This window comes from Stigmatopora nigra, chromosome 16, assembly GCF_051989575.1.
Source record: "Stigmatopora nigra isolate UIUO_SnigA chromosome 16, RoL_Snig_1.1, whole genome shotgun sequence".
Lineage (NCBI taxonomy): Eukaryota > Metazoa > Chordata > Actinopteri > Syngnathiformes > Syngnathidae > Stigmatopora > Stigmatopora nigra.
In genome coordinates, this window is record NC_135523.1 from 1320231 (window position 1) to 1345573 (window position 25343).

Below are 25343 nucleotides of genomic sequence, written 5' to 3' on the forward strand. Positions count from 1 at the left end.
CAGTCCCATTCCCCAGCATGTAAGGCACGATTCCTCACCCTTTGCCCCTCCTTTCCCTATTCTTTATCGCCAACTAGTGAATGGCAGCCAATCAGGAGCGGAGTCGCCTCGGCTTCAGCCCCGGCTGACATCTATAGCCCAAAGTGATGCGCCGCGATACATGGAGGAGAGAAAGAGAGAGAGAGAGAAGAAAGTACGTGGGGGAGAGGGAAAGGGAGGGAGGGAGGCGGTTGGGGTAGGGGGGGGAGCAACAGCGCACAAGGAACTCAGTCTCCCTCGCGCGTACTCGCAAACGCTCCGAGCAGCTGAGCCAACCGTCAGTCTCGGAATGTCGCCGATGCCGGCGGGAGTGGATCGCTCGGTTGAGGGGTGCCGTTGACGAGCCGGGAAAAGCATCAACGTACAAGTAAGAACGCCACTTGTTCGCCAAGACTTGGAAAGAGAGAAAGAGAGGGATATTTTTGACGTTTTTCTGCTTTGAATGGTCTCCGATTCCGTTCCAGATTAGATTAGTGAGTGAATGAGTTGCCTGTGGATTGCCTGGTGTGTTAGTGGCGACCAATCTGGGGTGTTGTGGGATAGAATATGTTGGTGTTCGTTGCTAATGGAGAAATGGAGTGTGTCAGTCCGTGACTGTGCTGTCATATGCCAGTACATGACTTAAAATGGCTTGGCGACCATTCAAGGGAGTGGGCCTTTTTAGGGAAAACCTCCAAAACCACCCTGGTAATGATAGGCTGTTCTTAGAGCAACTTTGCGCAGAGGTTTTGACAAAATTTCACCAGAGTTTGTTAGGTTTTGACGTCTCGGTGGAAGGGACGAGTGGCGGTTTTGGCGGCCATGATGCCACGCGGCTGGGTTTTTTCTTAAAAAAAAAATGTGGAGGGTTTGTTTGTGCGTCTCGGAGAGAGAGAGAGCGTGCTCGGTGTCACAATATCACTTTGGAAACACGAGCACGGCTCGGCAAGCTCCGGCCGGTGTAGACCGGCAAAGGCGGTGCGGGATTCTGGAAGGTCGAGGGCTCCACCATGTGGTGAAGAGATGTCGTGTCGTCCCTTGTGATGCTGGATTGCTACTTAGGTGGTCTTTGATAGGCGGATATGTGCCTAATGTTGCAAAAAGATAGGCTAATTTGAAGCTTGTGTTTAAGAAAGGGAAGATAAATGTTTATTTGTTTTGTACTTTTGTTTTAAGGGTTGAGGATCCATCAAAAAATTAATGGATTGGGTTAATAAACTGGGTCTTGATATGCTGGCATTTTAGGTTTTGTGGGTAAAAGTTTTTGGGGATTTAAATGATATTTTTTTAATGATATGATTTGATTTTCGGAACATAAAATGATGGGGAAAGGTCGCTTGATTGTCTTGTTATTTGTGTGATGTCATGTTTTTGGAGATTTTAGGATTTTAGGGGTGTTAGTTGATGATTTGATGTTTTTTATTGGTAATAATTATGTTGAAAGGTCGTTTGATTGTCTTTTTTATCGGTGTGATTTTATATTTTTGGATATTTTTGGATTTTAGGAGTGTTAGTTTATGATTTGATGGTTTTTTATTGGTAACAATTATGTTGAAAGGTCGTTTGATTGTCTTTTTTATCGGTGTGATTTTATATTTTTGGATATTTTTGGATTTTAGGAGTGTTTTTTATGATTTGTGTTTTTTTTATTGGTAACAATTATGTTGAAAAGTCGTTTAATTGTCTTTTGTAATTGATGTGATGTCATATTTTTTATATTTTAGGATTTTAGGAGTGTTAGTTTATGATTTAATGTTTTTTTATTGTTAAGATTAGTTTGAATGGTTAACAAATCAGTAAAAATGTATCAGTAGAACCGTTTTTTTTGCATATTTTGGAGCGCCAAAGCACTTTTTTTCATAGTCTGAGCTTCAGTGGGAGCCAACTCGTTAAAGTTCTGCAAAATCATCTATAATAACGAGCATAGCGCTTCCTGAATTAGCCGCAGTATCCATTTTTTTATCCCTTCTTTGGTGTAAAATGTCCATTCGTGCAATTCGGACAATTTATTAGCATTCATAAAGCATAAAGTGCACACTTAACTTTCATGGCATAATCAATTAAAGAGCACGTTGGCAGCTTTTAAAAGGCGTCTTTCTTCAAGTTACTCACATGTCGGACGGGTTGCCAAGTCCAGTCCATAAATTGGAATGTTTAACTCAAAGACTTCCTAGTAATGATGGCGGGGAAGAACACAGTGTTGTTTTTTTTTAGGCCTAATTAGGGCTTAATGAGGCTTTTCTACAGTATAATAGCTAATTGTGCCGGATTGTGAATCGTTTATTAAGCGGTTATCGACATAATTAATCTGTCAGATTGTACGATGGGTTTAAAATCCGGAAATTAAGTGTGTTTTTGATATAAATATCAACAGTAGACCCGATGGCTCCTCCCATTCGAAATTAATAGGACGTTTAGCATGTTTAAGTCACCCTATCATTTGAAGACGGATGCTAGCTAAAGATCGATTTAAAAAAATCTATTTAGATTATTAATTTCCCTGATCTAAACCCCATTGAGAAGCAAAAACAAGAATAAATGTATTATAATAATAAATAAAGTCTTAATTTACCCCTTCATTTTAATGGCAAAATTGAGTTTATGACATTTTTGTTGAAAAATGTAATGGACTTAAAAATATGGTCAAAACCTAAGGTAATAAGCAATGTCAATGTGTAAACCCTGACTCAAACCCAAACAAGAATGGATTTTTTTCTTTTTTAAAAGGTAAAAACAAGTCTTTGAAAGGAAAAAATGAAAAAAATACAAATATATCTAACAGAATATCGCATCTACAAAATCTGGCGATTCAACATTCGAACAAAAAAGCTAATTTAGCATTAGCATACCCCAACAAAGAAGCAAAAACTAAAACAAAATATTATATGTATTATTAAAACAAATAAATTATAGTTCACCCCCTCCAGCCAATGAGTTAATTACATTATTTATTAAATCAGTAATGGATTTAAAAATGAAAAAGTAATTAACGTAAATGTTAAACCCCCGATTCAAACCCCAACAAGATTGTTTTTTTTAGTTTTTAAAGCAAAAACAAATCCTTGAAACCAAAAAATAAGAAAATATACAAACAATTTCAAACATATATACCAAAATATCGCATCTACAAAATCTGCTGACTCAACTAGCGAACAAAAAAGCTAATTTAGCATTAGCATAGCCACCTCCCATGCTAATCAAACATTGTTTTGCACTACACAGACAGTTCTTGCTAATCCCAATAGCATTGAGCGACATCTAAAAAAAGTGCTTAGCGTCACCAAGTTTTTCCGCGCCGAGTACGTTCAATTACAGCAAAAGCGTCTCCGGCACCCCCCTGCGCGGTGACGAGCGGCTAGTTTACGTCTGATCAAAGCGCTTCTTCTTATTCAGCAAAACAAGAATGTATAATTCGGCAGATTACACAAATGGAGCGGAGCCCGGCGCCTGCCAGGATGCGTCTTAGCGCCAGATTAAGGATAACGAGCGCCATAGCGCCGCTTTAAAAGTCAACTCGTTCTCATTTTTTTGCTCCCTCCGCGTCCCGCGTTTCTATTTTTCCCGACGTTGACTTAATCTAGCCATAAACAACTTTTTAATACCGTCACTGACTTTAATAGGCCGAAGACGTTAATGCGGTTGGAGTCGAAGTGGGGGTGTCGAAGTTGTTTATGGTCACGGGCCGCGTTTTATTCGGGGGAGGCGACAAGACGGCTGTTATTTGTCGAATCACCATTTTATTTATTTTGAAATTCAGTCCTATGAAGTCCAGTATGAACAAATGACTGTATATTTTGTTGTCTGAAATTTTGGAAGTTTAAGGCATTTTTTTAATGATTTTATTTTTGAAAAATTAAAATTTGCCAAACAAAAAATTTAAAAAATCAAGTACTTTTACAGCATAACCTCAATTCCTATTTTTTTAAAGTAATTCAGACTAAAAAAACAAAAAAATGCGATCATAATTATTATCTTTAACCTATAAGACCTTTGACCTCATGACCCACTCTTTAATAACCAAAATATGAACTAGTGTTTTAATATTACAACAATAAAGGTCAAATCCATTGACTCTAAGACAACCAACTCAAATTCCAATGCCATAAACGAGTATAACTTCTCTTATTTTGAAAAATTCACCCTATGCGATAAGATGCTAACTGTACGCAACATATTCGGTTAAAAAAGTGCTATTTTCGTATACATTCTTTAAACATACTTTTAGTCATCCATTGTAAAGTTCTTTTAGGTTAAATTCATTACCTTAATCTTTCAAAACTAGCATCAAAACAACCATGCTAACACAGTACAACGTATAATAGCAATTTTCTTATTTTGCATGTATGGGCTGTAGTACTACAGTATGCTAATGACCAATAAACATCTGGGAAAGGATCTAGAGTCTCATATGCAACCAATGGACAAAGTTTTAGTACGCTCGAAGCGCAAACGGCAATAAAACGCAGCCGGGAAAAATGACCGACCTCATCTTTATTTACCGGGCGATTAATGGACGGCGACTGGCTTAGTTCCTGCCATTCAAATCATGTCCCCCACTTTCCAAGTACTCCTTTTGACCTTGGAGTCCTTCCCGAAGAGCTCAAGTCCCCCCCCCCCCCCCACTAGCTAGCTAGCGCCCCCCTCGAGTCCTCTCCGACACCCGGACACCGAGGACAAACTTAATGGCCTCCTTAAAGGAAGAGAGATTTATTACAATTAACTTCCTAAAGACCATCAATTATTCAAACGGGGCCAAATTACCTATCAAGTCCGAGCCGAGGTAGGGGTGTCGGAGGGGAAGAAGATGGCCGATTTTAGGAAATAATCTACGTAAATTGTCAAATTGAGGGAAAGGGATCGAAGGGATTGACGGGAAATAATGAAGGATAGGATAAATTAGCTAAATTCTACTAGTGGCTAACATGATTTATCATAGGAGAGTGGGAATGAGGTAGTTTGTATGGCATTGGATTTGTGTCAGGATGATTTAAATAAAGCTTTGTAAACAAAAAAAGTTACAAAAATGCAAGGTGGTAAGTTTTGTTTGAGGGTTTTTTGACGGAAATATGATATCGTATAAGTCTGAAGCCTAAAAACTATCGGAATGTATCGATAGTGGTTTACTTTACGGGGGTTTTTGAACCAGGGACGTACAAAGTTCGCTTTTTTTGGTCGAATTGTCATGTGATTGGAAACAAAACTACAATAATATCACAGATTAGCCATATCCGGCAGAATTTATCGTCTAGAAATAACGATAAAAACATTAAATGCGGGTAAGTCCCGATTGAAGATTATATGACTGGCCACTAGAGGGTAGTGTCATATATTCGGGAGTTATATAAAAAGCATTAACATTTCTTAATACATTCCTTTACATACTTTACTTTGTACTTTATACTTTTGACTTGAATGATGAGTATGTTAATACTTTAGTCCTTTTTTCTGTTTATATTTCATATGTACTGTTAACGGATGCACTTTTTTATATGTATCCTATCTTGTGCTGACCCCGCCCATCTGTCACATTTTTAAAGTCAAAATGGCCCTCAGGCCCAAACGTTTGCCAACCCCTGTATTAACCACAACAAACTAAATATTACTGTACTACTTTACATACATATCCTCATTTATAACATATTTTTTTCTTCTCCTTAGGCATCTGGTGTCTAACATCAGCGTAAGGAATACAATGTATATTTTGCCGGTCCTACCAATCAACCACCAAGTCCGAAGAACCTCTCCGTAATTCCCGAATCGTCATTTTTCCGGACCTGCCCCGCCCCTTAACCCCGGGCCGACTCGGATACCATGCTCCTCGGCCAAGTGGTCCTGACTCTGTGCGCCCTGTCGCCCGCTACCGCCCTCCCAGCGGTCCTCGGAAATAACAAAAACGTCTTTGGAACACCAGAGGGCGACGGCAGGGTTCTGCAACGTTCCAAGAGGGGATGGATGTGGAATCAGTTCTTTCTGATGGAGGAATACACCGGGAATGACCATCAGTACGTCGGCAAGGTAAAGGGGAGGGACTTATTAGCCTATGAGGAACTGGTAGTGGTTAAAGAAGGTTGTTTGTGTCTTTTTGGTTTTGTTTTAATGGATGGACGGCGGTAAGAAGTAGTTGTCTTTTGCAAAGGCGATAGAGGACGGGCTGTTAATTGATTTCCAATCGAATCATTTCAGTATGGCGCCACCACCCTGATGTAATGACCGTGACACCTTGTCGCTTGGTAACGAGTTTTGTTCATAAGTAGCAGGATTTAGGTTCATTTAGATTGTTGACTTTATGTAAATGGGCAAAAATAAGTTAAATAAAATGAATTTGTTCGGGAGTTGGGTCTTGAACTTATGGTGGACATTTAGAGAAGTACAAGGAGTTAAAAAAACTACCAGAAGACTGAAGTATTACGAGATTTAAGTCATAATGTACGAAAAACAAAGTCGGATTATTACAAACTTTGTCATAATTTACGAAAAACAAAGTCGGAATATTACAAAGTAATATTACAGTTTGTTATGTAAGATTATGACAAGAATTGTGAAATTACAAGATTAAAATAGAAATATTACGATATTAGGTAGTCAGATTACGATGCCACAAAACACGTAAAAATAAAAAACTGTGATCTGGATGCTAAAAATCAACCTGTTGATATTCAAATCCCCGTCAGTCAAATCTGAAAGTCACTTTCAAGTCCTGATTGGCAGCTGCCGGCTTAGCGTAAGTGTACGACAGAAAAAAACAAACATTGCTGACTACAGAAGTATTTAAAGACTTTTGTTTGACACGAGAAAGTTAAGAAGGGCAACAACAGAGCAGAAAATCAATAGCTCATGACCTATGGATTTTTCAAAATAAAACTGCCGAGGCTCGGAAAGCTACACTAGCCGGCAGGAGGCCGAGTAGCGGGAGGGCGGCTTTCCATTTTCAAAGTTTGTCGGTATGTACGGCCGGGTGACAACGTTGTAGGGTTGTTTTTGTTTCCTGTTGACAGCGCACTATATATTATTTACGCGCCATAAATTAGTGATTGGTAACGGGACTTGAGGGTTAATTCACAAAGGAGAACATTTTCTATTCATTTTTGGTCATCTAGGGTGCCAGGTTGTCTTCATGATAAGTAACAGGTGCCTCAACCAATCAGAAAAGCTGGATTTTGTATGGTTATCGTCACTCATTGGTCTAGAAATCGGACGATTTTGAGTTTATATACAGTATATATATTATATAAACTCTCTTTCATAAATATAATTTTAAGAGCCAGTTTCAACAGTACTTAGATAATAAACATTAATTAGATATTCAACAGTACTTAGATATTAAACATTACTTAGATATTCAACAGTACTTAGACTAGATTCAACAGTACTTAGATATTCAACAGTAAGTAGATATTCAACAGTACTTGTATATTAAACAGTACTTAGATATTAAACAGCACTTATATATTAAACTCCTCTCTTAGATATTAAACAGTACTTGGATATTAAACAGTACTTATATATTAAACTCCTCTCTTAGATATTAAACAGTACTTGGATATTCACCGGTACTTGGATATTAAACGGTACTTGGATATGAAACAGTACTTGGATATTAAACAGTACTTGGATATTAAACAGTACTTGGATATTAAACAGTACTTGGATATTAAACAGTAAATAGATATTGACCAGTACTTAGATATTGACCAGTACTTAGATATTAAACAGGGCTTAGATATTAAACTCTCTTTCATAAATATAATTTTGAGAGCTGGTTTCAACAGTAAACTCTCTGTCACCATTTGACCAAAAGACCAGTGACCAAACGTCCGGTCACGGTCGGCAACCTTATCCCTAGCCTTAAGGATCCGGGGTCTTCCCACTTCTTATGGCTTTTCCCAAAAGAATGATGAGCCATGGGACAGTTTTTGACGTAAAGACGGTGCCAACCAGTGCACTAAAGACAGGTGTGATGAGGAAAGAAACGGCGCACTTATCAACGGCGGCGGCGAGGCAAATGCGCCAACTGTCGACAGGCAATTTTCTCCGAGGAGCTCGCCTTTCATCACGCGGCTCATCCTCGGCGGTAAACAAGTACGCGGGGAGGGGGGGGTTGGGGGTCTTGGGGGGTTCTCTGACAACTCCTTCGCAGTAGCTATCACGCCGGAAAGGCAACGGCGAGGCCAAGGAAGAAAGCGTATCAATCAGGCGGGCGGATGAAATGCGCCTTCTTGTGTTAGGCGATGAGACGGGAAAGTAAATGGCAAGTGCGAGGCGGGTTATCTGTCGATGCGCCGGCGCCGCCAGCGCCTCGCCGCCTCGCGCCTCGCCTTGATGTTCCCGTGACGCCGCCGGTCGGCGTCATTTCTGCCCGCCGATATCCTTCATTATTCGGCCGGCGGAAAGAACACGGCGCCGTAATGAATCGTCGGGGGAGGCCCAGGGCGAGTTTGGCTAATTCGGTCTGGGGGAAGCGATTGGGCTCCTACGGATCAAAACTCGGTATCTTGTTTGTGTCATGTTCAATCAAAATGGCGGGATTGTGGGTTGCCTTTAAAAGGTTGATTTTTTTCGTAAGGGGTAATCAAATGCTAGGCGAGTGAAATGGACTCGGTGAGGTGAACCACTGTTGGAGTATTTGTGTCTTGTTGTTTTTAGCTGTGGTTGGGGGTTGTGGTTTAAGTGTTAGGGAGGTCGGAGATGATGTGGTTGGGAATTGAGCCCGGATCAAGTGGTGTTTGGACGTTTGGTCGCCGGTCAAATGGTGACAGAGAGTTTACTGTTGAAACAAGCTCTCAAAGTTATGTTTATGAGAGAGAGTTTAATATCTAAGTACTGTTTGATATTCAAGTACTGTTTCATATTCAAGTACTGTTTCATATCTAAGTACTGTTTAATAGCTAAGTACTGTTTAATAGTTAAGTACTGTTTAATAGCCAAGTAGTGTTTAATATTTAAGTAGTGTTTCATATCTAAGTACTGTTTAATATCTAAGTAATGTTTAATATCTAAGTAGTGTTTAATATCTAAGTAGTGTTTAATATCTAAGTACTGTTTAACATTTAAGTAGTGTTTAATATCTAAGTAGTGTTTAATATCTAAGTACTGTTTAATATCTAAGTACTGTTTCATATCTAAGTACTGTTTCATATCTATGTACTGTTTAATATCCAAGTACTCTTTAATATCCAAGTAATGTTTAATATCTAAGTACTCTTTAATATCTAAGTACCAGGTGACATTCTATGGATTTTGGGTCACTTTCCCTAAATTTGGGGGTATTTCGGGTTCACTTCATTACGTTTTTGGAGCATTTTATTGATTTAAAGGCCTTCCAAAGGCACTTTGTGGTCCATGTTCACTCACTGTTATTTTAGGAACACTTATAGAACACTTTTAATTATTTTAGGGCAATTAAAAGATCTTTTTAAGGCCAAAAATGAAGTATTTTTTGCTGATCTGAATTAAAAAACAGTGATTTTTTAGTTGAATTTGCTTTAAATATACCTGACCAGATTTTTATCCATATTTTCCAAAAACTAGTTAATACGTTTTATGTCCCTGGTGGACACATAGCATAATGAACCCTTGAATTTTCTCCTTGTATTTTTTGCTAATGGAAATGAATGGCTCTTTTTTTATGAACACCTCTTATGTTTTTTTTGGCTTTTGGCCATAATTAATTGTAGTACAAGAAAATCCAGGCAGGCGAAGCCATTTTAAACATGAGCTGTGAATGATTGGCCAGCTGCGCCTCGCAGGTGCAAGTCAATTAGACCCAAAGTAGCGCTACACATGGAGAAGGTGGAGGAGAGGCGACAAACAGAAGGGAAAACGTCGACAAACACATCTACTCTCTGACCCTTCTTTGCAGATAACAGGTCGCCAAACAAAAACTGCAATGCGGTTGGATGAAGTGATGTTGGCAGGCTGGTCGCTGCAGATATTCGCTGCCAAAAATTCACTCGCAAGCTTTTTTGTTTTTTGCTCAATAGGCAAAAGCCTCGGAAAAGTAACCTGAAAAAGTCTAGACACGTTCACTTTGGGGCGGTTTTGTAGTTTTAGGACTAATTTTAACTTAAAATTCCAAGTTATCACCACTAAACTTCCTCAAAAATAGAGCTTTCGTTACAAAACCAAGACAAAAACATTTACATAAACTGAACTGTACATTTTCAACCAAAAATTCCAAGTTATCACCACTAAAGTTCCTCAAAAATAGAGCTTTCGTTACAAAACCAAAAGAAAAACATTTACCCAAACTGAACTCCAAGTCTTTAACCAAAAATTCCAAGTTATCACCACTAAACTTCCCCAAAAATAGACCTTTTGTTAGATAACCAAGACAAAAACATTTACCTAAACTAAACTTCACATTTTTAACCAAAAATTCCAAGTTATCACCACTAAACTTCCCCAAAAATAGACCTTTTGTTAGATAACCAAGACAAAGTCATTTACCTAAACTAAACTTCACATTTTTAACCAAAAATTCCAAGTTACGACCACTAAACTTCCTCAAAAACACAACATTCGCTATAAATCCTGATAATCAAGAACCTACCATCCAAATACACCAAAAAACAACTCCCAAAAATGCCTAATTTGATTCCTACTCCCATAAATTAAAAAACTTAGCATCCCTGATTTCCCCCAGTTAACCCACATTTGCCCCTTACCCATAAACATCCCTCCGATCCCATTTGAAGTATCAAATAAGTACTACACCCCAGCGTCACGTCGCTAAACTCCACGCCAAATCCCATTAAGGCGCCATCCCCCTCTAAAACCCTGGCCTCCACCCGAGTGATTACCGTTTCATTTTAGCTTACGCTAGTATTTTTCAGGCCGCCTCTGCGCTTGAAAGAAACGTAACATAAAGAAAGCGACCCGCTGCGAGCCCAAGCGGGGTCCGAATCTGCGGGAAAAACACGCCGTTGTACGCCGCACTGTTTTAACGGGCGAGTAATTATTCCGTCTCCATTCTGTTTCGCTATCTCCTTCGCGCAGCGGCGAATGGAACGGCGCGGAGAACTGACAAGAATTGCCAATGATTTCCTCGCTTTGCAGACAATTCCTCAGTGTTTGAGCAAGGCAATTTCCTTCATCAAGGCTCTCCTCTGTGCTCTTGTTGTGCGGCCATTTTTTTTTTTTTGGGCATTCCAGTTTTATGCTTTTAACACGAAGCACAAAAATGTCCGCAAACGCAATATTTGATTTGGTTAAAACCGAGCCGAGACGCTTCATGTAAGCGTTTTGTAAGAGGACGCAATAACGTGTTTTTTTTGGGGGGATTTTCTTCAGTCGCCTGCTTGAGATGCGCAACTGAAACGGAATGTTTTTGTGGGTTGTTTTCTTTTGAAGAAGAATTGTTGCATGGTCACTGGAAAATAAATTGATTTGGGACAAAATATACGGTCTTTTCAGATGGGGTTTTTACAGATTGTAAGGTTAACGTTGGCTACAAAAGGAGGACTGAAACGAGAGCAAAAATATGTAAATGTGTGTTTTTACATCCCAAAGCATGTTCCATTCAAGGATTTTTAACGCAGTTTAAAATAAAATCTACATAATGTATTGACAGGCCTTATTTAAAAACAAACAAAAAGCAAGATGGGGCTAAACAAGGTCAGAAAAGCTAACATTTTGGTTAAACACTATACAAAATAAATCTCCAGGTTGGACTGTAACGATTTAAGCTGAAATTTGCCAACTGAACTGCATAAAAAGCAACTATAAATGATAAATAACCAAATATAATACATTTTACCACCAGAATCTAGCATTGACGCTGCACCAACACGCAGTAGCAAAAAAATGTCATCGTTTTGCACAAAGGTGGGCAAACGTTTGGGCCTGGGGAGGGGCCACATTGACTTAAAAAATGTGACAGAAGGGGCGGGGTCAGCACAAGATAGGATACATATAAAAAAGTGCATCCGTTAACAGTACATATGAAACATAAACAGAAAAAAAGGACTAAAGTATGAACATACTCATCATTAAAGTCAAAAGTATAAAGTACAAAGTAAAGTAAGTAAAGGAATGTATTAAGAAATATTAAAATGTCATTTAAAAAAAAGATAGAGGGGCTGTAAAACCCTAAAAACTAATAAGTGTGGACAAAGCTACTGCCACTGAGTTCCGCATTATGGCGCATCTTGGGGATATAAAAAAAATATTTGGACAACGTCGGCAGGCCGTATTAGAAGGCCTAACGGGCCAAATGTGGCCCGCTGGCCGTAGTGATTTAGCATCACGTCAACCAAATTGATCCAAAAACGGCGCCGTGTATAAATTGTCAAAATTTTCAGGCATACGGTCTTTTAGTTGGGCCTGGCCTGTCAGCATCTTTTCCCTCTGGAGACTGTTTTTGCGGGTCTACTGGTGACTGACGCCCCACCTAATTTCACGGCGGTAAGGCTACAGCACATTAGCCCGTAAACAGTCTGCCAGCGTAGCTTTCCCATTATGGAAATAAGCCGATGACAGCTGACGGAAAACGCTAGCAGCTCCTGTCGACAATAACGATAAAAATGTTGTCCTGGGAGTCGATTGTTGTGCGGCTCCCCGCGGATCGTAACAAGGTGCGGGCGGCGGTTCACGGCGAGCGCTACGCCCAAGCCTATTTAGATGCAAACGAATTCCCGCCAATAGCTGGCTAGCGTAAAGCTGTCACTCTGCTTCTCTGAAGGCCTCGTAAATTTGACGCCCTTCCGGATAAGTTGCGGCCGGCAACTGGGATATTTTAGACCTGTTTTTCGAAGGGCGGGATTAAACGCGGGTCTTTTCGCTCCCCCAACAAAAGTTGAAGCGCTAAAATCAAGACTCTATTAATATTTTCGGATTTTCTCTATTCTATTAAGTTTTTTTTCAGTATAAACCAATGCTGGTTACTTATACAAGCCTTATACATGCAAATACACTTATATAAACCTTCGATATATGTATATAGCCCTTAAACATTAATTATAATACAAAATATAGCACTGAATCAACTCCGATTTGAACAAGTTCAACCTAGGAACAACCTCAACTTATGTACAACCTCAACTTATGAACAACCTCAACTTATGTACAACCTCAACTTATGTACAACCTCAACTTATGTACAACCTCAACTTATGTACAACCTCAACTTATGTACAACCTCAACTTATGTACAACCTCAACTTATGTACAACCTCAACTTATGTACAACCTCAACTTATGTACAACCTCAACTTATGTACAACCTCAACTTATGTACAACTTCAACTTATGTACAACTTCAACTTATGTACAACTTCAACTTATGTACAACTTCAACTTATGTACAACTTCAACTTATGTACAACTTCAACTTATGTACAACTTCAACTTATGTACAACTTCAACTTATGTACAACTTCAACTTATGTACAACTTCAACTTATGTACAACTTCAACTTATGTACAACTTCAACTTATGTACAACTTCAACTTATGTACAACTTCAACTTATGTACAACTTCAACTTATGTACAACTTCAACTTATGTACAACTTCAACTTATGTACAACTTCAACTTATGTACAACTTCAACTTATGTACAACTTCAACTTATGTACAACTTCAACTTATGTACAACTTCAACTTATGTACAACTTCAACTTATGTACAACTTCAACTTATGTACAACTTCAACTTATGTACAACTTCAACTTATGAACAACTTCAACTTATGAACAACCTCAACTTATGAACAACTTCAACTTATGTACAACTTCAACTCTGCGTCTGTACTTCCAACTCAAAGAATTTGACTGAATTGGACGTCTAAAACTACAACAACCAAATTCCAATAGTGAACCCAAACTCAGACAAAAACCCACAAAACCAAACTGGAATAAAATGGATGGGTTCAAATGGACGGGACATTAATCATTGTCGACGGCAGCCAATGAGTGAATGAGTTGTACGATGTCTTGTCGTAAAGACGTCAGTTGAGTCATCCAAAAATAACCGATCCACCGCCATAATGAGATCTTATCAAGTAGCCGTCATTTTCTGCCAGAAAGTGACGGATAGGTCAGAGGTGACTAATTTTAGCAGCCGGCGGGTTGTGGTCGTTCCTCAAGCGCGCAATTTGGAAGACAAATCCAGGGGATCCGGCGAGACGTTTTAGAGTGTCTTGTTCAGAAAAATGGAGCGTTAAGAGATTTTTTTCTTCACAAATCTTGTCATGATTCAAAACTGTGGCCTTATACGTAGCAAAAAAGTATTTAGTTTTGAAATTCATTGAAGTAGACAGTGACCTGACAGTGGGACTTTATGCTAGCATTTTGTGGCTATAGTTGCAAATTCCAGTTCAAAAGTGCAACAATGTAACGATCTATCAACATGGCAGGCTTAGAACCGCTATCAGCAAAAATGATTCGGCGTAACAGCCGAATAATCAGATGCAAAACAATTGGAGACGCATGATCCAAAGCGGGAAACATTCCACGATTGCTATATCGGACTGACTTCACAAAAAAGAACAAAAATGACGGAGGGAGGGAGGGAATTGTTTGACGTCCTTGAGCGAGACGAGCTAATGTAGCAAAATGTGAGCTAGAAAAACTGAAAAGTGCAGCATCAAAAGCTCTTTGCGAGGATTTTACGGGACGTAATCCACACTTCAAGTGCCGCCGCAATCGCCCGATACAAAAGGATGAATGACTTAAAATGGCCGCAAATTAGCGAGTAGAAGTGGAATTTAAGTGCACCTATCGGAGTACTGTTCGGGTTTTTCGTTCATGTTCTTTCCGGAGTTAAAAATCCTCTCAATTTCATTCGCAGTTGCACTCCAACATGGACAAAGATGATGGTACTGTCAAGTATGTCCTAACGGGGGACGGCGCTGGGACGCTGTTCCTGATTGATGAAAAGTCAGGGGACATCCATGCCACCAAGAAGTTGGACCGTGAGGAGAAGGCGATGTATACGCTCCACGCCAAAGTTCTGGATCGTAATACTAACGAAGAACTGGAGTCGGACACTGAGTTCAACATTAAGATTCATGATATTAACGATAATGAGCCAAAGTTTGAGAAGGATGTCTACTTTGCCAGTGTACCGGAGATGTCCGATGTTGGTAAGTGTTTGCATTAAAAATTTGATTGGACGTCAATTAAATGAGATATGTTGACCAACAACCTAGAAAATGCAAATGAGGGTTTAAAACTACAGTTTTGATTCACTTTGCGGGAATGTTCAGGCTTTTTTGGGTCGATTTTCTAGCAGTATAAGCTTGGTACTTACATATATGCTATATATAATGTACTGAATGTATTTTTTTACAGGTTTTTCTAGGTTATTTGGGTTTATTAGTATAATTTTAGTGTATACAAGAAATAAGGCAATTGTGCTCTCTTGGTCATGATTTTTGTTGATTATTGGGCATTTTTTTTACTATAAATATAAATGAAAGAAGTATTTTTTGGAAGATTATTTTGTTTGTAGCCGGATTTTTGTTGATTGGATTCTTTTTAACTATAAATATAAACAAAATAAGTATTTTTAGAGGATTATTTAGTTTGTAGCCTGATTTTGTTGATTTGGGTTTTTTTTACTATAAATATAAACAAAAGAAGTATTTTTTGGAGGATTATTTTGTTTATAGCCTAATTTTTGTTGATTGGGCTTCTTGTTTACGATAAATACAAACAAAATAAGTATTTTTTGGAGGATTATTTAGTTTATAGTCCAGAACTCTGCCTGAAATTGATGGTTTTACACATGATAACCATCTCAAGTGGTGTTCATACTTCAAAATAAAAGATACAATTCAAAAAACCCATTCCAAACTTCTAAAAAGGACATGACAGGCCGATTTAGGACATTTGGGACATCTTTATGTCCTCAGAAATCTGACAAGAGATGAAAGAAAACAAAACAATGAATTCTCTGGTATGAGAGAGAGCAAAAGATTACTATGATCTGCAAGGCAAAGAATAAAAGGGCTTGATCTGGGGGGGGGGGGGGGGGGCTTTAGCCATGGCGGGTGGGGTGGGGGACGGGGGGACGAGTCAGGGTCGACGTTTGTCACCAGACAGTTTGGGGGCGGGTACACGGCTTGGTCAAGTCGGCCGGCCGTGAAGAGGCGGCGGCCGTCAGATCTGGCACTAAGTGGGACAGATGTTCAAGGCTTCATTAGTATGCGGGGGGGGACATGGCGACCCCCATGCTACGCGGTCTCCGGAATGCCAAGGACGGCATTAGCGGGGCGGCCTTGTGGAGGAAACCGAGCTGTGCAAGGCGACTTCCATTTCTTGCTTAAAAGACAGCATTCATTAGCACTGCAAGTCGTGAGACTTTACCGCAAATTAACTTGATTAAATGATTATTGTTAGATTGCAGTAACTGATATTTGGCCACTAGGGGCAAAAAGATGATTATTTGACCGGAGGTTGTTGATAGGCAGGATTCTGTAAGTGTCTGTGCCCCGTCTGCGTCGTAAAATTCATGATTGGCTGGTGGCTAGATGATGAATGTGGTGAGATTGGCGGCACCCCCTGTTGCGTTACTACGGTATTGCATCGATGATTAACAGAAATCTTACATTGCTAGGATTGTGTAAGTGTCTGCGCCCCGTCTGTGTCGTAAAATGCATGAATGGTTCTTTTAATTGGTTCATTTTTAGTGTTTCATGTTTTTTTAGGAATCTTACTCTATCAAGGGAGTACAAAAATATATTTTTAGTATTGCAGATTTACAAAAAATGTTACAAAAATATTTGTCTATGTTAGTCTACGCCATTTTCCCACAAAAATAGCATTGGATGAACACAGTTACAAAAATAAAATATTGTTGATTATGCTTACTATGTTACATTTAATTTTGTTGTTGTTGATGGATCAATTCCAACATGTTAACCATAGCGCCCTCTTGTGGCTCAAACAGGAACATCCGTGGTGACCGTAACGGCGACAGACGCCGACGACCAAACGTACGGCAACAGCGCTAAACTGGTCTACAGCATCCTCCAAGGACAGCCCTACTTTTCCGTGGATTCGGAAAACGGTATAAGCCACGCCCCTCGTCCTTCTCCCCGGAACATTAAACATCATCCCCGGAATGAGGATTTCTTCCTCCCACTCTTAAGCACCGTTAAAGACACTTTTTCTTACAGCGTTAACTCGGCAAATCCCTTCTTTTAAATGCTAAGCTAATTAGGAGAAAAGACTTATGGGTATTTTTCTGCTACTTATTCTCCTCAGGCACTATTAAGACAGCCTTACCCGGCATGGATCGGGAGGTCAAGGAGAACTACCAGGTGGTGATCCAGGCCAAGGACATGGCTGGACAGATGGGGGGTCTCTCGGGGACCACCACGGTCAGCATTAGCCTTTCCGACGTCAATGACAGCCCGCCACGCTTTGCCAATCGTAAGCATCTTTTTCAAAAAGCCTGCACTCGTATGTTGGCAGTTTTCCATGTGCCACATGGGAGTTTTTGTTGTTGATATTTTGTTTTTTTTTTGCCCAAGAGGGCTTGCTCAAATATATTATATTATAGACATAAATAGATAGGTAATAAGTAAGTTAATAAATAATTAAATAAATAAAAAGGCAATACATAAGTTATCAAATAAATAAATAGGTAATAAAAAAGTGAATAAATAAATAAATAGGTAAAAAATAAGTTAATAAATAATTAAATAAGTGAATAAATAAATAAATAGTTAAAAATAAGTTAATAAATAATTAAATAAATAAGTGAATAAATAAATAAATAGTAAAAAATAAGTTAATAAATGATTAAATAAATAAGTGGATAAATAAATAAATAGTTAAAAAATAAATTAATAAATAATTAAATAAATAAAAAGGCAATAAATAAGTTAACAAATAAATAAATGAATAAGTAATCAAGAAGTTAACAAATAAATTGCTAATAATTAAGTTAATAAATAAGTAGTAAGACGGTGAGAATAGACAGAAAAATACATTTTAGACATAAATAGATAGGTAATAAGTTAATAAATAAATACATGAATAAATATATAAATGAATAAGCGTGTTGCTGAAATATATATATATATATATATATATATATATATATATATATATATATATATATATATATATATATATATATATATATATATACATATACATACACACATATATAAGCACATATATACATACACATACATATATGAGCACATATATTAATACTCATAGATGTACATGTATGCATTAATGGTGCTGTAGTCAGAAACGAAACTGTTTGGACGAATGCTAAAAGACAAATAAAAAACGTTAACTGGCGATTTGTTTCAGATTCCTTCCGAATCACCGCCTTGGAGTCGGCAGAAATCGGCGGCGCGGTGGGGAGAATCAAAGCCGACGACCCGGATGTGGGCCGCAACGCCGAAATGGAGTACAGTGTAGTCGGAGGTAGCGACAACTTCAACATCGTCACGGACAAGACCACTCAGGAGGGTATCGTCATCATCAAAAGGGTGAATTGCTGGTTTTATGCTATTTAAATGACACGAGTGGCTATTTTCTATTTGGATTAATTGGTTAATTCCTATTTTCAAATGTTATTCCTTATGAACCATACTCACTATTTAAAAGTCAAAATTTTGACAGTTTAGACCAGGCAGGGGTGGTTTTGCAGAGGTGAAAAAAGGCAAATACATAGGTGAAAATGTTGAAGGGATGGGGGTAGGGATGGTGTGGGTGGGTGGGGCAGTTTTTAGCCATCAAGCGTTGACCAGCATCGAAAGAGCTGAGCTGACTTACAAACTAGAAGTGACGGGGGTTGGGTAAGAGAAGCAGGTGATGCCAATCCACTGATTGCACTCGCAGGACACTTAGTATTGTGGAAAGCGTTCCTCTCTATGAAAACCAACATTTTGTGGAATAGTTTGAATTAAAAGCCTAGTCTTATAGGATGTGACAACTTTATATCAAATCAAATTAAAAGCCTTTGTTGTCATCAATATAGTATAATGAAAAGGCGCAAATATCATTCAACAAATATGCTCTTAAATCAGTCTAAATTGTCCAAAGTTTGCATTTTGATGGCCCATGTTTGAAAGTTTTCTAGTAAAGCAAAGTATGGAAAGAGCAAGAACCAACATAGAACACATAATAGAATTATAGACCACAAAAAGAAAAGCTAACCAAACACAAGCAGTCCTATCTATTGACTAAGTATCATAGAGAAAGCACAAGTATGAAATATAAGCCCAATAATTCTTACATTATCCCCTTCTTCCATATTACCAAAATAAAGGTAAAACCCAGCATATTTCCTTTACACTTTTTCATTTACCCGAACTTTTATGAGCCTTTTTGACTCACCCTGCGAAACGCTAACATACAATCGAGACGTTTTGGATTAGAGAGCGCGACCCGATAAGCTTCATTCACCCAAGAAAGGATAAATGACAGATTTTTCCTTTTGAAAACCCCCGTGTAAAACCCACTCTACCCCCAAATCTTTGAAAGAAAACCTTTTGGGAGCGTATAAGGCTTTTCCCTGTCTCGATTCGCATGACTCGTAACTTCCGATTTGAGAAAACGGCTAAGATAAATGGCAACAAATGCGATACACCCGGACATTCCGTTCCTGACGGCCATCTTTCTAATCTACAGGCGCTCGATTACGAAAGTAAACGAGACTACGAGTTCAGGGTGGAAGTGAGGAACACTTACCTGGACGCCAGGTATATCCAGGGTCTCCATTTTAAGGACTTTGCCACCGTTAAGGTCACGGTGGAGGACGTGGACGAACCTCCCGTGTTTGTCCGGGACCCTTTTTTCATCGAGGTGCACGAGGACACGGCTGCCGGTAGTTTTGTGGGCGTGGTCTCAGCACGGGATCCTGATGCTGAAAATAAGATGGTCAGGTAAGTTAATTAGGCAATCAAGTCTTCCAATTTACATTATAGAAAGTCTGATAATAATAAATTGTTGATTTGGACATGGGTTATTGATAAAAATATTAATTTGTTCAGTCTTCTCTCTAAAATAGGGGGCGGGAACCATTTTGAAAAAGAGATAGCCGTAAACAATTCATATTTTCAATTGTTATTCATAGAGAAATGTTAGGTTCATCAATGATTATACTTTATTATAATTATAAAGCAATACAGGTGGACATCTGAAAGGTTTTAATTAAAAACTGGAAGATTAAATCCATTCTAGATGACAGATTTTAGCTCAAAGTTTAGCGAAGAGCCATAAACACCCATCAAAAGAGCCACATGTGGCTCCTGAGCCATAGATTCCCTACCCCTGCTCTAAAATAATCAGCATTATTCACAATAATACAGTTTTTTGCCTGAAAATTTGACAAAAATCCCGTTCTTGAGTCCTCTTTAACACACAAAAACAACATGTACCCTCAAATTTCACCAGATTAAACTAAAGAAAACACTTTTTCGAACCTATCTCTGCAAACGAATCAAGATTCCCGATAAGAACTAAATACTTAAATAAATATCAGTCAAGTGTATAAAGAAGTTCGAATCCCAGAAGACTGTAAATCCTCTACGGCCAAAAACGCAAAGTCAACGAGTCTAATTAGCGCTATCGATTGACGCAACTCACACTCTACTCACACTGGACTTTTTTGTCTTTAATCTTTGGACAATTTGAACTGTAAAAGACTCCAAAAGTAGGACTACGAGACTTACTCAAAGGAGTAGAAATGTAAAAAAGTGAAGGACAAATGAAGTGTCCCAGTACTCTGCAAGATTTTTGCCTCCAAAGCGTTTTTTTCTGTTAGACGTGTCTAATCATTTTTGACACTTTTCCCCATGAACATATTCCGATGGGTCCGTTGCAGCCTGTCAGAAATTGTCCAAAAAACTTGGGTTAATTTGACATTTTACGAGTGCGGTACTCCAAAACCCAACCGAGGTGAGCGCAGTATGAGCTGACATCAAATTACTCGTAGCTACGAATGTGCTAGAGGTGAATTGACTCAAGTGCAAGTACCAAGTAATTTTGGTAGAATGTTTGCCACCCTATCAACACACCATAGCAACATGCTTATTTATTTATACATTTTTTAACATCATCCTTTATTCATAAACTTATTTATTACCTATTTATTTATGCATCAACTTATGTATTACCTATTTATTTATAACCTATTTATATATTACATATTAATTTATGACCTATTTATTTATTACCTATTTATTTATTACCTATTTATTTATTACCTATTTATTTATTACCTATTTATTTATTACCTATTTATTTATTACCTATTTATTTATTACCTATTTATTTATTATCTATTTATTCATTACCTATTTATTACCTATTTATTTATTACCTATTTATTTATTACCTATTAATGTATTACCTATTAATTTATTACCTATTTATTTATTACCCATTTATTTTACCTATTTATTAACATATCCATTACCTATTTATTTGTTACCAATTTATTTATTCCCTATTTATTTATTACCTATCTATTTGTAACCCAGTTATTTATTTATATATTTATTAACAAATGGATTACCTATTTATTTGTAACTAATTTATTTATTAACTATTTATTTATTACACATTTATTATTTTATCTATTTATTAACATATTCACTGCCTATTTCTTTATCTATTAACCTATGTATTACCCATTTATTTATTTCTTACCTTATTTATTACCAAAAATTTAGTTATTTTTTAACTTATTTCTTGCTTTTTTATTTATTTATTTATTAACTTATTTATTACCTATTTGTTTATGTCTACAATATATTACCCGTGTCTGTATTCTCACCCTCTTGCTACTGCAACAATTAAATTCCCCAAATACAGGATAAATAAAGTTATCTAATCTAATCAATAATTTTATCTCCACTAAATTTGCTGTCATTGATGAAATATTTCTTGTATCTCGATGCAGATACGCCATTGATCGCCATACCGACTTGGAAAGACTCTTTAACATCGATTCTTCAAATGGCACCATAACAACCAGGAAAGCTCTGGACAGAGAAATGTCCAAATGGCATAACATCTCCGTCATGGCTGCAGAAATGAGTAAAAAAATATTTAATTTAGCCCTTTTGAGTCTTGTGTACAGACCCTAATCCAAACTCTATTCTACCGGGTAGACAACCCACGGCAGGTTTCCCGAGTAGCAGTTTTCATCAAAGTCCTGGACGTAAACGACAACGCTCCCGAGTTTGCCATGTCCTACGACACGTTTGTCTGCGAAAACGTCAAAGCAGGACAGGTAGGCAAAGACACCAGGAATTAGACAATACCCAGAATTCTTGGATTACCTCCTTCTTGTTATCAAACCATCATTTTAATCCTCGAAACTAGCTTCAAATGGCTAACATGTTTATTTTTTAAACAGCTAATTCAAACTATTAGCGCCATAGATACGGATGAGCCACTAGTCGGCCACAAATTTGTCTTCAGCATCAAAACGGAGAATCCAAACTTCACAATTGCGGACCGTGAAGGTAAATAGCTTGAAAAAATATATATGTCCTTAATTGGAAGAGGCGTGGCTTACATTTGTGAACTTCTGGCAACTCCGCCCCCACAGATAACACGGCAAATATCCTAACGAGGCGAGGTGGCTTCAGCCGGCGCGAGATGAGCGTCTACTTCCTGCCAGTGGTCATCTCGGACAATGACTACCCAGTACAGAGCAGCACCAGCACCCTCATTGTGCGCGTTTGCGCCTGTGATAGCCGTGGCAATATGCAGTCGTGCAACCCGGAGGTGCTACCCTTCTCTGATGGGCTCACTACCGGCGCCCTGGTGGCCATTTTGCTATGCGTCATCATTCTGCTAAGTGAGTATGCGCATCCCTAAGGGTACTCGATTGGGTTTAAGTCAAGAGTTTACGTTCCTTTTCAACCAAAATTTGAATGTTTCTCCTTTTCAACCAAAACTTGGAATATTTCCTCAATGTTTTTTGTTTGTTTTATTTAATTTTAGATGTTAAAACCCTGCAAAAAATAATAATTTACTACAATTGAACATCTATTCATTAAGTTGGCGATTAAAACCATTGATTACTCATTTTTATTTTGTATTTTTTAAACACTTAAGACATTTAACAGCTTTAAATCAATTGAATATTTTTGGTATTATTGTTACACTTTATATTTTTAACTGTATATATCTGTATTATTCTTACACGAAATACTTAACTGTAAATATCAGTATTATTGATACTTTTAACTGTATATATCTATTTTTATTACACTTAATACTTTTACTTACAACAAAACAGAAAATAACCAACAAATAGTAAATGTTACTTTCCTGACATCGAGTAGTAAAAAAACAATATAGTATACTGCTGTATTTTCTCGCATATAAGCCGTATTTGTACTTTAAAAAATGACTGAATCAAGGGTATGGCTTATATGCGCACCAGACTGCCTATACTGTTTACTTGTATACTTTTTTAAAGTATAAATACGGCTTTTATGTGAGAAAATACAGCAGTTTACTATATATTAGAGTTGTGATCTTTAAAACGCAATATAACGAGATTTAAGTCAAGAAAAAAGCAGATTTGTTGCCAGATTTTGTCAATTTCCAGCCACTTACACGCATCTTTTTTGCAGTGATCGTGGTTTTGTTCGCCGCCCTCAAAAGACAACGAAAAAAGGAACCCCTCATCATCTCCAAGGACGACGTCCGAGACAACGTAGTCAGCTACAACGACGAAGGCGGCGGCGAGGAGGACACTCAAGCCTTCGACATCGGCACCCTGCGCAACCCGGAGGTGATGGACGCCAACAAATTACGCAGGGACATCATCCCCGAAATGCTCTTTTCCTTCCGGAGGACATCCCCGATAAAGGATAACACGGACGTCAGGGACTTTATCAACGGGAGGCTTCAAGAAAATGATTCCGACCCTACGGCGCCCCCTTACGACTCCCTGGCGACCTACGCGTACGAAGGTAGCGGCTCCCTGGCGGAATCGCTCAGTTCGTTGGAGTCCAACGCCACCGAAGGAGATCAGGAGTACGATTACCTCAGCGGTTGGGGGCCGCCGTTTAAGAAGTTGGCGGAAATGTACATCGGGAGGAGTCCGGATCTAGAGACTTAGAACCCGGCTAGCCGGGAAGGACTCTTTGCTAGCTAGGCTAGCGTACGCCTAGCGAATTAGCACTGGTCTACAAGCAAAATGCCTTCTGGATGAAAGTTGTCATCAGACTTTGCTAAATTCGGCTTAGTAAAAATGAATTGGCTATCAATATTTGAGGCTAAAATGTTCATGTTTTCGTTGATTTTGACGAAAAAAAAATGAGGATACGTCATGTTTTCGTAAAGTCACGATTATTCAGAGAAAATTTGTGTTTCTAGTTTAATTGACTATCAATTTTGAGGCTAAAAAGTTCCTGTTTTCGTTGATTTTGACGAAAAAAATGAGGATATGTTAAGTTTTTGTAAAGTCATGATTATTTGGAAAAAAATTGTGTTCCTAGGAATTTCACACAGGATGAATAACAATGAAATCACAAAAAAACATGGATTCTAGTGAGAAATACGGAATTTGACTGAAGTTTTTGGGGGATATTCAAGGTGCTAAATTAAGGCAAGTCCACCTGTTTCAATTAACAGGCCACACAGAGTTTTTTGTGGTAAATGTATTGAAAAACATGATGGAATGACTAGAAAACTGCAAAAACTTTATAAAAATGGAAGGAAAATGAACCAGAAGGTCTCCATGCAGAGTTCTACCGCCCCCTGCTGACTCGAGTCCATATTTGGCTAGAAAATTCCATAAAATAAGCAAGTGGCATATCCCATAAAGCAGGTAAATTTGTGTAATCAAACTTTACCATCAAAAATCTTTAAAAAATGAGCCAACTTGAACAAAAATGTTCAATTTCCCAACCCAGGACACCACAAATTACCCATTTTTAATCAGACTTTGTAGACCAGTGTTATCTCTCTTCATGTGACAACCTAGCTAGCATGCTAGCCTACTAGCCACCGAAGGATCAGAACTTGACCAATCAAGTGAGCCGGTTCTCTTGAGATTTACTGTTTTTTTGTCATTTTTTGGGGGGTCTCACAATAAGTAAAGATGCCTTTTTGACTTTTAGGACTTTTTTGGTGAACAATGGCGTGGAAAATGTTTTTTTTTTTTGTAAGTGAGCAGAGCGCTAGCAGTATCGTATACTCTCAATGTTTAATGGCACCGGATTGTGTTTTTTGGGGAAAAAACTGTCATGTGCAAGTGTTTTTAAACATCCTATATAATCTTGACTATTATTTGTCTGATGAGCAATGTCCATGTGAACGGTCGGTGCGGTTATTTTGTCCAAATGGAGTCATTTCATCACGTAGGCGTAACATGTAACCCGAAAAAGT

The 25343-nt window shown here is 38.2% G+C and overlaps 1 protein-coding gene and 1 long non-coding RNA gene across 2 annotated transcripts in view; one reads left to right on the plus strand and one right to left on the minus strand.

The window, feature by feature from the left end:
* The first annotated feature begins 249 nt into the window (after positions 1-249).
* On the plus strand, positions 250-24720 carry LOC144209660 (cadherin-10-like). Its single transcript, XM_077736102.1, is given in 12 exon segments — positions 250-406; positions 5677-6033; positions 14806-15100; positions 16909-17028; positions 17226-17393; positions 18291-18472; positions 19617-19870; positions 21892-22028; positions 22103-22224; positions 22351-22521; positions 22524-22797; positions 23582-24720. Coding segments are annotated over 11 exon segments (2418 nt in total). The 5' UTR covers positions 250-406; positions 5677-5829; the 3' UTR covers positions 24073-24720.
* Positions 19565-25343, minus strand: part of LOC144209661 (uncharacterized) — a 32650-nt gene continuing 26871 nt past the window's right edge. The window contains exon 3 of the long non-coding RNA XR_013329185.1: positions 19565-19851. This is a non-coding gene — a long non-coding RNA (uncharacterized LOC144209661). The remainder of the gene's footprint in view (positions 19852-25343) is intronic.